General features: G+C 34.2%; 1 protein-coding gene across 3 annotated transcripts in view; it reads right to left on the reverse strand.

Annotated features, from left to right (window-relative positions):
- LOC118437907 (Krueppel-like factor 3) overlaps nucleotides 1-12,634 on the reverse strand; it is a 68,939-nt gene that overhangs the window by 35,493 nt on the left and 20,812 nt on the right. For all 3 annotated transcript variants that reach the window (XM_035857425.1, XM_035857423.1, XM_035857424.1), the window contains exon 2: nucleotides 7,151-7,386. In XM_035857425.1, coding sequence (XP_035713318.1) covers nucleotides 7,151-7,198 — 48 coding nt within the window. In that variant the 5' untranslated portion in view covers nucleotides 7,199-7,386. The remainder of the gene's footprint in view (nucleotides 1-7,150; nucleotides 7,387-12,634) is intronic.

Raw genomic sequence — 12,634 nt, forward strand, 5'->3', positions numbered from 1 at the left:
TCTAGCATGAAGCGTGAACCGCTAGGTGGGGCTTATTTCTCGCAGTTTTTTGCAGTGCAGTGCACGAAATTGTGAAGTGGTGCAAGAAATCAAACTTACAAAAATATAGAATTCTCCAACTTATCAAGCTCCTACCCGTTTTTTGCGGGTTTGCTACATATCATGCAGTAGAAAGCAAGAACCGCATGAAATGCGAGGTGCACGAAACTGGGAGAAAGTGCAAGAAATACGCGCCATCTAGCCACGTGCTGTACGAACTATTTACAGCGGCGTGGTGTAATTTCTCCCACCTTGCATTTCTCCCAGGTCAAAATATTCCCCTGCAAGAAACCACTTTCTTCCCCCCGTTAATTCTTGCACCCGAAACACTGCTCCTCCCCCTCCCCCCTTATCATGCCATCTTATCGTTGCCATAATATGCCCCACAGCTGTCATAATATGTAGTTCATGCCCTGGTCACGTACATCCTTGGTAAATATTTATCTATTTAGCAATATTTTCTTGTGACCACTTGGTGACAAGTTTTTGGACACATATTTACTCGTCACTCGTCCGATGGATGGATGGATGGATGGTCATGCATACGCAACCTTAAGCAAATTTGGCTTGGGCAGTGTTTAAGGCGGAGGGCTGAGAGGTGAGGTGAGTCGTTCGCCACCACTAAATTGTGCGAGATTGTGATCTTTAAGTGTTTCGTAAAAAGAGAGAGGGAGGACATCGTTCACATTATTACGGAATGGCATAAAAGCATCGAGAGAGAGACCAGTGGCCGCGGAAGGAAGGGTGAGGGGACAGAGGGACAATGTCCCCATGGTTTTTTGATGTCTGCATCATCTTATATAAACCCGGCCCTCCCCTATTATCGTACGATGGCAATGTCCCCACATGTCCCCACGGCTTCCGCGGCTACTGATCGAGAGAGAGAGAGACGCCAGAGAAAAAAGCAGAGACAAATGACGAACAACAACAAACCTATAAGCCTCATTTTTTAAGGGAAGGGATGAGAAGAAGAAGAATCATAATCGGATCATCTTCACCAGAAACACTACACAAATGCTGAGAGGGAGCATTCATAAATTTCGATAATGAGAAAAAATATAACGTCAAGTTTTGCATACAAATTTTGCATACATTTTATAAGCACTAATTAAATATCTACGAGCTGATTTCGGGCTTATCCATTGTAAATTTTACGTACGAATGTTACGACGTATTTTAAAGGAAACTGGATTTTTTTACCTAAAAAAGAGAAGGTTTTTACTCAGAAATTTAAAAGAGAATTTTATTACGTTTGGTTTTTGGAAGTAGAAAAACGTTTACATTTTTATGCCTCGTTTTTAAAATCGCTGAAATACTTCCATAGAACTTCCTATAATTCTAATTTCGGAATATTACAAAAATTAATTAGTAAAATTGCAAAAAAAATTCCAAATTTCATTTCTAAAAAAAACATTAAAAAACTGCCATCAATCTCATCATCTTCATAAATTTACCACGTGGCCACTGAAGCGTCCCTCTCTCTTGAGAGTTGATCCACTCGTCGTCTCTGCCACCACGTTCCCTTCACCCTTTCTAATAATCTCCTTTTTGAAGATGTCTTGGCAATTAATCACCAATTTCTTTCGCCATTAAGTTTGCTAATTGCTCTCTTATTCTCCTTGACGGAAATGGATTAATTTATTGGACGGACGAGTATTCCACAAAACAAGGAGATCGACTAACCAATTCTATTTTATTACACACATCGCCCTCATCTCGCCACTTTTGCAGGGGCCGCCGCGGAAGCCGTGGGGACATTAACATTTGCAGGATTTTACGGGTATATATACGCCCTCAATAATTTTGTAATACTACTGTTACCGCGGAGGTACTATGCAGTTCTACCCATACCTGTTCAAAAATTTAGTTTTCATTCAAACTTCAGTCATCCCGATTTCTGACTGAAGATATTCATTCACATTCAGTCATTTTTTCTTTCAAATTCATTTCACTTCACTTCATCTGGCTTCATTTCTTACTTCGCCCCATGTATTAAGCATAGGGTGAAAAATGAAATGAGTGAAAAATCCCTTCATTCACAGTCATTCATCTGAAATGACGGAATCTTTCAGTCATTTTCTCTCAAATGACAGGAAATTCATTTTCATTCACTATCATTCACCATCATAATGACTCAAATGAATGAAAGTGAACAGGTATGCATGGGCACACGATGAGGACATTGTCCCTCTGTCCCCACACCCTTCCGCGGCCACTGTGCACCCACAATTGCACGTACATTGGTAAAACTACTACTTTTTATTACGGCAAGAAAATCAAGAATATAAAACAAACAACTCAAAATAAAACGAAACGAAATCAGAAATTATGATCTCCATAAATGATCAAGAAATCCAATAAGAAGACGATGACACTGTAGCGAACAATAATTATGAGCGGAATACTAATTGCTCATCAAGACCGAGGGGACGCTACTCTACGTGCATGCAAAATTTCGCATTTTTTACTATCTCATCCTCCAATCTCCTCCGCGTATGTGTAAAAATTGGGAAAAAATGAGATTCCGTCTGCGAGCAATTTTTATAAGGCAATTTTTTTTCTTGACAGGGTTAATCGATAAGGTCAGAGTTGTACGATGGATAGAGTTTTTGGGAAATTTTGCAGATTTCGTAAAAAAACGGGGATGGAATTTTTGCTTTGTTTGGAAATTGGGATTTTTTTAATTTCGCACTGTTATTATTTGCGAAATAATATTCAATAGTGTTTCGGTTTTTGCGGGTTTTGCTATATTTTTTGGATTATGCATAAAGTAAGCAATGCAAGAAATGCGAGGTGCAAGAAACTGCAAGAAATGCGGGGTGCAAGAAAGTGCAAAAAATACGCGCCATCTAGCCACTCGCCGTATGAACTATTTACAACAGCTGGCATAGTTTCTCCCGCCTTACATTTCTCCCAGGTCAAAATATTCCCCTTTTAAAAACCACTTTCTCCCCCTTATTTCTTGCACCCAAAAGAAACACTGTTTTTGTTCATAATAAACTTAATTCAGTCGTTTACAACTCTACCTATGAAAACATGAGGTACATATGTATGTACTTCCCCAATTTTTGCAAGTGTTTATTAATTCTGAGAAGATGCGAATTAATCCATTATTGAGATTATTGGTTCAATGTCGGACAAAAAGTGCATCATTTTCTCCCCTCCTCATCCACTTCAAACACTTTTAATTCCACTTCCAAGAATCGTTTAAAACTTGAAAGGGCATCGTTTAATGCAACTTTGCAATTTTTACGTCCCGGGCGGGATGATGCATCTGCAGGTTGTCAGTTGTCTTGTCATGCACTTATTTGCTCACGTCTACTAGTTTTTTCCCCATTTATGTATTAGCCCATCCATCTGACGTGTTGACACTGACATGCATTGACATTTGATGGGTGGGATCAAATCTGATCAAGTTCAAATTCATGTTAGAAAAAAAATTACGTGTTTCTCGTAAAAAATGTGAATCAAATTTGCCAAATGATTTATTCATTTTGTGGAGTAACGACCACCCCAAAAAATAAGGTTACATCGTAAACAAAACAAGACCAAAGTACTCAAAATTATGAAAAAATGGAGAAAAACTCAGCACCTTTTATGTAAATGATAAATTGTGGGATGGATATTTGTTGAGTTTATGGCCTCAAATTTTGTGGGTTTTTTTTTAAATATTTGAAGGTTTTTTAACATATTTCTGCTATTTAGTAAATAAATATTTCAGCTTTGCCAATATTGGGACAATTTTAAACAAAAAATATGCAAAAATACAAAAAATTGAGCATTTATGACAATTTGCAATTTAATTTTTGCACACTATCCAAAAATTAGAATCTTTACGTTTTCTTTTGTAACATATTTTTCTTACTTACATATCCACCTAATTTGCCTCAAAAATTTCCGAAAATTCGTATTGTGAGCTCTCTTTTGTAACATTTTTTTAGAAATATTTCCTTCCTATTTTTCATAGCTATCTCTAATTTGCCTCGAAAATTCCCGAAACTTGGAATCTTTATGTTCTCTTGTAAATATTTTTGGCAAATATTTCCTTCCTATTTTTCATAGCTATCTCTAATTTGCTTCAAAAATTCCCGAAAACTGGAATCTTTATGTTCTCTCTTGTTAATATTTTTGGTAAATATTTCCTAAATATTTTTCAGAAATATTTCATATCTACATATCTGCATATCATGATGAAGATGATAACCCGACCGCAGAAAGGAGTCACATTCTCTCTCTCACATATTTATTGCGAGTAAGGGAATACTGGTCGGGTCTCCGTGTGTGTGTAATAAATCATAAAAAATAGCAGAAATTTCTTCACATAGAGGAGGAGAAGGGTGAGGACGAGCGAGTAGGTAAATAATAAGTAAAAGTAAACCTCCCAACAATAAAAAGGAGAAGAAGAAGTTCATTTTATGACTCGAGATTTAATTCAATTTCTCGCATACTTCTCACAATTTATGAGACATTTCCAATCTCGCCAGGGTCATGCAGATGAGCTTTTTAAACAACCAGGTTGCACTATTAGATGAGACCGTCACTTCGCAAAAGGAGGAGAACCCGTCACTGAGAGACTCACAGATTTTGAGGCACTTTTTTTTTGGATATGTTGAGTGTACGAAAGGTGAAGGAGGGTTTTTTTCTATGGTACTATTTTCATCCGAAAAAGTTGCAAAAAAATGCGAAAAAGACCGTATTTTGGCTCGTTAAAAGCTTCACAAAAATCTAAGTTTGCTTGGATTTTCATAATTTGTGCATCTTCTTAAATAGTTGCTTTACCATGTTCAATCACAAACTCAATTTTTTTAACTTGGATTTTTTCGAGGCCAAATTTTTGAAAGTATCAATGTTTTTTTTTAATCGAGCTGGTAATTTGGCCCTAATTTTTTTGTTGCTTTATCGTACCTGACGTAAGCTCAATTTTTTAATTTTGTTTAGTATTTTCCAAAGTATCGTCTTCTAAAATATCAAGATTTCAAAAAAGGTGAGTTTGTTATTGGATATAGTAAAGTAACTAGCTGAGATCAAGAAAATGCTGAAATTATGAAAATCCGAGCAAAATTGGATTTCTGGTGAAGGTTTTAATGAATCATAACAGGGGGGTTTATCATCATTTTGAGGCCACAAATGGGGCCATGGAATAAAAAAACCTGCTTAACTTTTCGAACTACTTTGAAAGAAATGGAATCAAAATCTGTGATTCTTTTGGTGAAAGGTTATCCTCCCCCCAGCGTCGTCGTCGTCGTCGTCGGTGCGTTCTTTTTCATGTCCAATTAGCCACCAATTTACGACTGGGGGAGGGGTAGCAGTTAGCTGATTCAATCAGCAATATAAAAAAATGACGAGTTATAAGTTTCACAAAAAGCAAATATTTTAACTAACGCGTTCTACGCCAGGAGGATGATTCTACGCAAAGATAGCAACTAATTATTTTACTCATTTTGCAAAAACAAACTTGCAAATTAACGACATGCCAATTCTTAACTTTGCAAACAAAATTTAATACTTTTCCAGCAAAAAGTTTTGCGAAATCTTGTAAAAATTAATAAGATTAGCATTATCAAAGTTTTCTGAACTTGTATGAGGCATTTATTTATATTGTAGGATAGCAGATTTAGCAATAAGTTTGCGAAATCGTGTTGCAAAATAAAAACAAATTTGGAGACAAATTTCTGAACAAAAATTGCATAGTTCCAAATTTTGCGAAACGTCGCAAATAAGTTTCGAATGCCGTGGAAAAACATGTTGAGGCAATTCACACAGGCCTTGGTAACATTGTAAAATCCATAAATTTCGTAAACTTATGTACAAACTTTATAAAATTTTGCTCATACTTCGAAGGAAAATTGGCTCACAAATTTTTGTAAACTTGCTCAGATCAGGGGCTGGGTGTCTTTAATTTATAAAATTTTGCAAAATTACGATACAAGGCGCACCGATTTTACAAAGTTACAAATAACTGCGTGAATTCCCTCGTTATATTGTGAGCTAAACTCGTTATTTTATGAGTTATTTAGTTGCAAATTTACATTGTAGGATAGCAATGGGATGGGGCTTATCAACATTGAAGGATAGGGGACATTAAACCACAATTTTCCTTTACACAGAAGAAGAGATTACACTGCCCAATTTATTTCACGTATTGACTTCATTTCATGTAAATGACCCCGTAATTAAGTGGATTAGCCATAAAGAGATTTTATTACTCGTAAATAAACGTAAAGAAAGGAAGAAAGCGAGAGGATGCCTGCGAGATGCCTCCATAAAAACGAAACAAGGAATGGAGAACAAGGACTAAACGTGTGTAATGGATTCTTAAATATTTAGTTGCTTACTTGACATGCTTGAATTTTGAATATCTCAGAGAGGAATGCAAGGGATAAGCGGAGATTTAAAGATTTGGAAAATATTTACATTCTTCTTACGCCACGAGGAAGGTTGTCAGTGCGTGAAATGAAATTTGTGTACATGATTTCATCTCATAATTTTATACCACGTGGTAGTGATTTTAGGGTAAATTTGAAGCATTTTTAAGAAATAAATTGGCTTCGATGCACTCCACATGTTTTACATCAATTTATAAATATCTGGCATAATTTTGTGTCAGGAAAATTGTCACCACGTGACAAAAATAATAACACGTGGTTTGGTCGATGTATTATGCACGGAGATAAATGTGCATTTAGTCAGAAAAAAAAATTACACGATTTACAACGAATCGTATTTTTTCATGAAAACAGTAACACCAGAAAACCCAGAATTTTTAAAAATGTGCATTTCGAGAGAAAAAACAGGGATTTCTAGAAAAATATGCGATTTATAATGGATTGTATTTTTACATGTAAAAACAACCCTAAAAAATTCAAAATTTTCAAAATCTATATACATTTCATCCGAACAAAACTGGTATTTCTTAAAACAAAATTACGCGAATTATAACGAATCGTGCTTTTTCATGCAAAAAAAACCTAGAAAATCCAGAATTTTGCTCATTTTTGTTTCTAAGATTTTGGAATTTTGATAAAAAAAACGAAATTTTCGTATTTAGGTAATTCATATTTTTTTATCTACTTTAAAGCAAGCTTTCCTCATAAAAGTCTAAAACACTTACCTCTTTGGAGCCCATAATGTTAGGGGGACGCATTCGATCTGTCGGCATTTATTTTCGACCAGAACGCTAAAAAATTTGAGGGGAGGGGGACGATCCGATCAAAAAAATATTTGAGACGTCTTCTTGAATCAAAATAATTTCCTCTTTTCTCGCAGCTGCAGAATTATTCTTGTCACAGTCGTTCTTGTCCTTCCACATTCTTCCCCACGAAACTAGCAGAGCGTCCTCACCACCACCTGCGAGTTAATAAAAAAAAACATAGGTACATTAAAGTCATAAAGTCAGTAAAGAAAAATCAATTTCTCGCAAAATTATTCCCTTTATCATCTCTTTAACAAGTTTGTGTCACTCGTATCTCGATAGAAATCTCAAATTAATTAGAATTTGGCACTGGTGCGGAGTGGAAACGTAATATTTATGTGGTTTAATTACACATGTCGCAAAACCCATTTTAATTGCGGAACGACTTTTACGTACATGCATCGTTATTTTGCAGGACACAGTTTTTAAATATTCCGAGAAGAGAATTGTAGTTTTAAGGATGTCAAAACCGTGTTTTGTTTCACATTTAAATTTATGTATGTCAACAGAAGATGCCCAAAACGCCCGGCATTTTTATGGTAAAAATTCAAGGATTTGTTTTCATGCGAAAAATGCCACGAATTTATTTTCGTATCCAAAATTTTGGCATTTATTTGCGAAAATATCAACACAATTAAGTTCAAGCGCAAAATTCTGATATTTATTTTCATGCAAAAAATTTCATGGATTTGTTTCCATAATTGTAGCATTAATTTTTACATTCCACAATTCTGGGATCGATTTTCATGCAAAAATGCCTCTCATTTTATTTCATGACCGAAATGTCCCTCAATTATTTTCATGTGCAAAATTCGGACATTATTTTCATACCGAAAGTTCCACATCTTAATTTTCATATCCAAAATTCCCAGCATTTATTTGCATGTGCAAAATTTCCGTCAATTATTTCCATGCTAAAAATTCCCGAAATGTATTTTAATGTCGAAAATGCCCCGTATTTTTATGTCCTGCTGATTGCACAACTCTGCTAAGCCTGGCTGGACTGTTGAGAAAACGTGACCATGTTTGCATCCTGGTCTTTTGTTTTACTTAAAGGAGACTTTTATCTCGCTCCGGTCACAGATTGTTCTCCGGATTACCACGTTCAATTGGTGGTGGTGGTGCATATCTTATGCATATGTGCTTAAGAAATGGAGGAATAAAGGAATGTGACGATGAGGACGACATGGAATTTATAATGACGATATTTAATCCAACACGCAATCCGAGTTGGACATCGTTCGTAGGGGATATTTACATAAAAAGGATTATGCTTTTGGAAGGAGTTTAAATCAAAATTTTAGTAATAAAATACAAATAAAAATTTTAATATTAAACTCTAAATCAAAATGTTTAGTATCAAAATTTAATAAAAATTTGCGTTACTCATACAAAAATTTCACTGTCAAACTTAAACTCAAAATTTTGAAAATCTGAACTAATTAATAAAATTAAGATCAAAATTTTACTAATAAAATTTCAGTTAAAATTTGTTGCATCAAATTCAAAATCAAAATTTAATATCAAAATTCTATCAAACTTTTACTGTCAAACTCGTTCCCAAATTTAGCTATTAAAATCAACCACAAAGTCTTTATTTTCAAACAAAAAATCAAAATTTACTCAAAATTTAATTGTCAAAGTTATATCCAAATTTTGTCAAGTAAAAAATCAAAATTTTACTATCAAAATTTATTATAAAATTAAAAATAAAAATCAGAAATACACACACCTTCCTTCTTCTCAATTTAGAAAGCAAAATTTTTCTTGCACCAATATTAAATGAATCCACATTGTAAATAAATCGACAAATATGAATTGCCCCGTAAAGTAAAGTAATGCATAGAAAACTCGTTAAAATGCAGGCATGCCATCTTCTCCTCGTGTTGTTTTTGTTAATAACAATCCAATAAATGTACTTAAAAGGTTAGGTTGACACAAAAAGTTAAGACAAAAAAACTAGTAGAAGAAGAAGAAGAACTTGCAATCGTCTCATCGTCATTATTGTTACCAGTGGCCGCGGAAGAGTGGGTGGGGACAGGGGGACAATGTCCCCACGGTTGTTCAATATCCACATCATCTGCCCATCTTATAAATATAAACCCTTCCTTCACATATCCTTCAATTTTAGTGTCCCCCGATGTCCCCACGGCTTCCGCGGCCACTAAGGATACATACGTAAAGGGAGGATGCACAGTGGCCTCGGAGGAAGCTTGAGGGGACAGAGGGACGGTTGTTCGATGTCCCCATCTTATATGAACCCCACCCTCCCCTATCCTACCATACAAAGTTAATGTCCCCCCATGTCCCCACAGCTTCCGCGGCCCCTGATCATTCCGTATTGTCGAGTAGTTAAGGTTTTTTAGTTTTTGGTGTAAAATAAAAGTTGCTGAAATGAACCCAAAACTCACTTAACTGGTTTCCATCTGAACAGAAATACAAATATTTATATGCATAGCGTGCCTCATCTCGCCGTGGATGTGTCTCCATGTCATGACAGATGGAAAAGTAGGAAAAGATGTTTTTTTGTGACAATTTAAATTCTAAATTTTATCATGATTTTGGAAATTATTAGGACCAATATTATATTTTTAGTGGAAATTTTTGGGGAAAAAGTGGACAAATAAATTGAATTGTCAAACCCCTACTTTGGGATGTTTAAATTTCCATTTAAATTTCTGCCCCAAAGTTACACTAAATTGATGATTATGTCATTTCTAAAATTCAAGGTATTTATTTTCATAAACGAAACACCTTAATTTATTTGCATGCTGAAAATTCCCGTAATTTTGCGTATAATTCGGAGCATTTATTTTCATGCTAAAAATGCCTCGGATTTACTTTCATGTTTAAAATTCTGAGAATTTATTTTCATGGTTTTCCAAAAAACCAAAAAACCAAAATTCTAGACATCTATTTTCATACATACAGATTCTCATAATTGTGGACACGGGTTTATGTATTTTCCGTTTAGGAAATATTGAGATTTTATGGTTAAAAATCAACCAAAAAAATTAAGATTTTTGAATGTTTTTTTAACTTGAATTTATAAATTTTGAACAGAATTAATTTGTTTTTATAAAAATAATCCCAAATTTTGGGTTGGTTTTTAACCAAAAAATCTCACAGGCCTATGAATCCGCTTCATTGTACAACTCTATAAAAGCCGAAATTCTTTACGACTCTGCAGAGTAAAAGTAGCAGAAGGTTGACTCCTCACTCACTCGACTTGTGGGTAAATGAACAGCTTATGCAAATTAGATGATGATAAAATAAAATAATGTTGCTTACTTTTTCACATTAAATCATTACATTACACACGAAATCAAGTACCATCTCATCTCCACTAAGTAAGTAAGTAACCGGCCGGTCGGCTCGTTGCTTTTTGCTCCTTTGGTTTCGCAAAACTCTCGCAAAACAGTTTTCCGTATTTTACATAACGAGAATGAAACTTGTTCTACTCTTTTTTGGATGGAAAATGCATTCGAAGGTAAAATCGGAAAGTATTTACTTTCCATATTTATGAAAAAAATGGATAGATACCAAACAAGATTTTGGTTTACTTTACTTTAAGCTTTTGGAGAGTGGGTTTGATAAATAGTGAATATATAAATGTGTTTTTTTAGTGTGCAAGTTTTTTTGGGGATTTTATTGGTAATTTATGTATTAGCGAATAAGTATTTGTTTATTTTCGATTTTTTTTGCATTTGATGAGATGAGATACGACGGTAAAATGTTGTGGGTGTGTTTTAACAAGTCGAATAGAGTGTAAAAAATTTCATAATAATTTTCAGAATTTTTCAATATTTCAAAGTTTTTCTAAATATCGATTGAACCCAGTCATTTGTAACTTCTTAAAATCCGTGCATAATTTTACAAACTTTTACAAAATAAAATAAAGAGACGCCCTTGATTTGCTTGGAACAAGTTTACAAAAATTTGGAAGCTAAATTTCCTCTGAAATATTTCCAAGATTTTGTAAAAGTTTGTAAGTTTACGAAACTTACGGATTTTACAATGTTATCAAAAGGCCTGTATTAATTGCTGCATTAATTTCTCGATAATTTAGACACGTTTCATTCCACAACTTTTGCAAGACAAAAGTACATATTTCTGTGCATTTACAAGTTTTACGGGGTTTATAAAGTTACCCAGACCTGCGTGAATTGTCTCAATGTTTTGTTCAAAATTTAAGCTACTATTTGTAAAATATGTACATATTTCTCATAATTTTGAAATGTGTACATTTTGTAAGCATTTCTAGGATGAAATTTGTCTTAAATTTTCAGGATTAAATTTATGACAGAATTTTACGAAGAAACCCTTCACTTTTTTGCTTTTTTGGCATATTTTTGTCCAAAAAACCTTCCACATTTTCCCCAAAATTACATTACTCTCCTCTACAATTTACTAATTAATTATTCGATTGATCAATTATTCCAATTCTTTTTTTTGATAAGCTTGTTTTCTTCATCTAGAATAAATTTATCGTCCTGTTTCTTCCCAAACTTGCTGCCAAAATGAAACGAAATGTGTATTCGCCAACTTTGTTCCTTTACCACATTTTTTGTAATTATTAAGTAAATCAACTATTTAATAAGGGGTAATTAGTGCCTCAGCCAAATTAAACCGCTAACCAATAACTAAACATTAATTGGCTAGGTCATGACATGACGTAGCACTCGAAATAAAATGAAATTAAAGTGTGCCGAATCAAATGGAATGTCAAGTCAATTTGGCCACCTTAATTATTACTTGTTTCATTTAATTGGAGCAACTTTTTCATACCTTTACTTCTTGCCGTATACAACTCGTTAAAATTAATCCGGAATATGTACGTTACGAGGAGAACTATAACAATAAAATGTAAAGGACACATACATAATCCAACTGGTAAAGTTCCATTTCTTCACTTATCTGGTAAGGAAAAAAAGAAGGTTGGATTTATTTGTGGCAAGTTTTTTATCGCTTTTATTATTATTATTATTACAGATGTAAATTAAGATAGGTGTGTTTGTGGAGATCAGATCAAAGGTCGACGCCGCCACCAGAATTTTACGTGCTGACCCTGCCGATAAGTCTGTTTTCTACTTTATCAACATTAGGATGCCGCCGAAAAATTGGTCGGCGTCGACCTCTCTTATAGATTGGATTGTGGTCAATAAGTTGATGCAGAAGGTTCTCTGGGGGGAATAATGTCCCCACAGAAATATCGAGCTATTGTCCCCAAAAGATTTCGCATCCCGTGTTTTTTCAGAAAAAGTTATGTTTCCTAATTTCTTTAACTAAATCTAGGGTTTCGTATTACGATATTTTTTTAAAAATATTTGCTACACAATTGAGAGAAATCATGTATTAATTAACAGTGCGATGAAAACAAATACTTTCTTAGGAAATATGTCA

Source organism: Folsomia candida, unplaced genomic scaffold (assembly GCF_002217175.1).
Source record: "Folsomia candida strain VU population unplaced genomic scaffold, ASM221717v1 Fcan01_Sc017, whole genome shotgun sequence".
Lineage (NCBI taxonomy): Eukaryota > Metazoa > Arthropoda > Collembola > Entomobryomorpha > Isotomidae > Folsomia > Folsomia candida.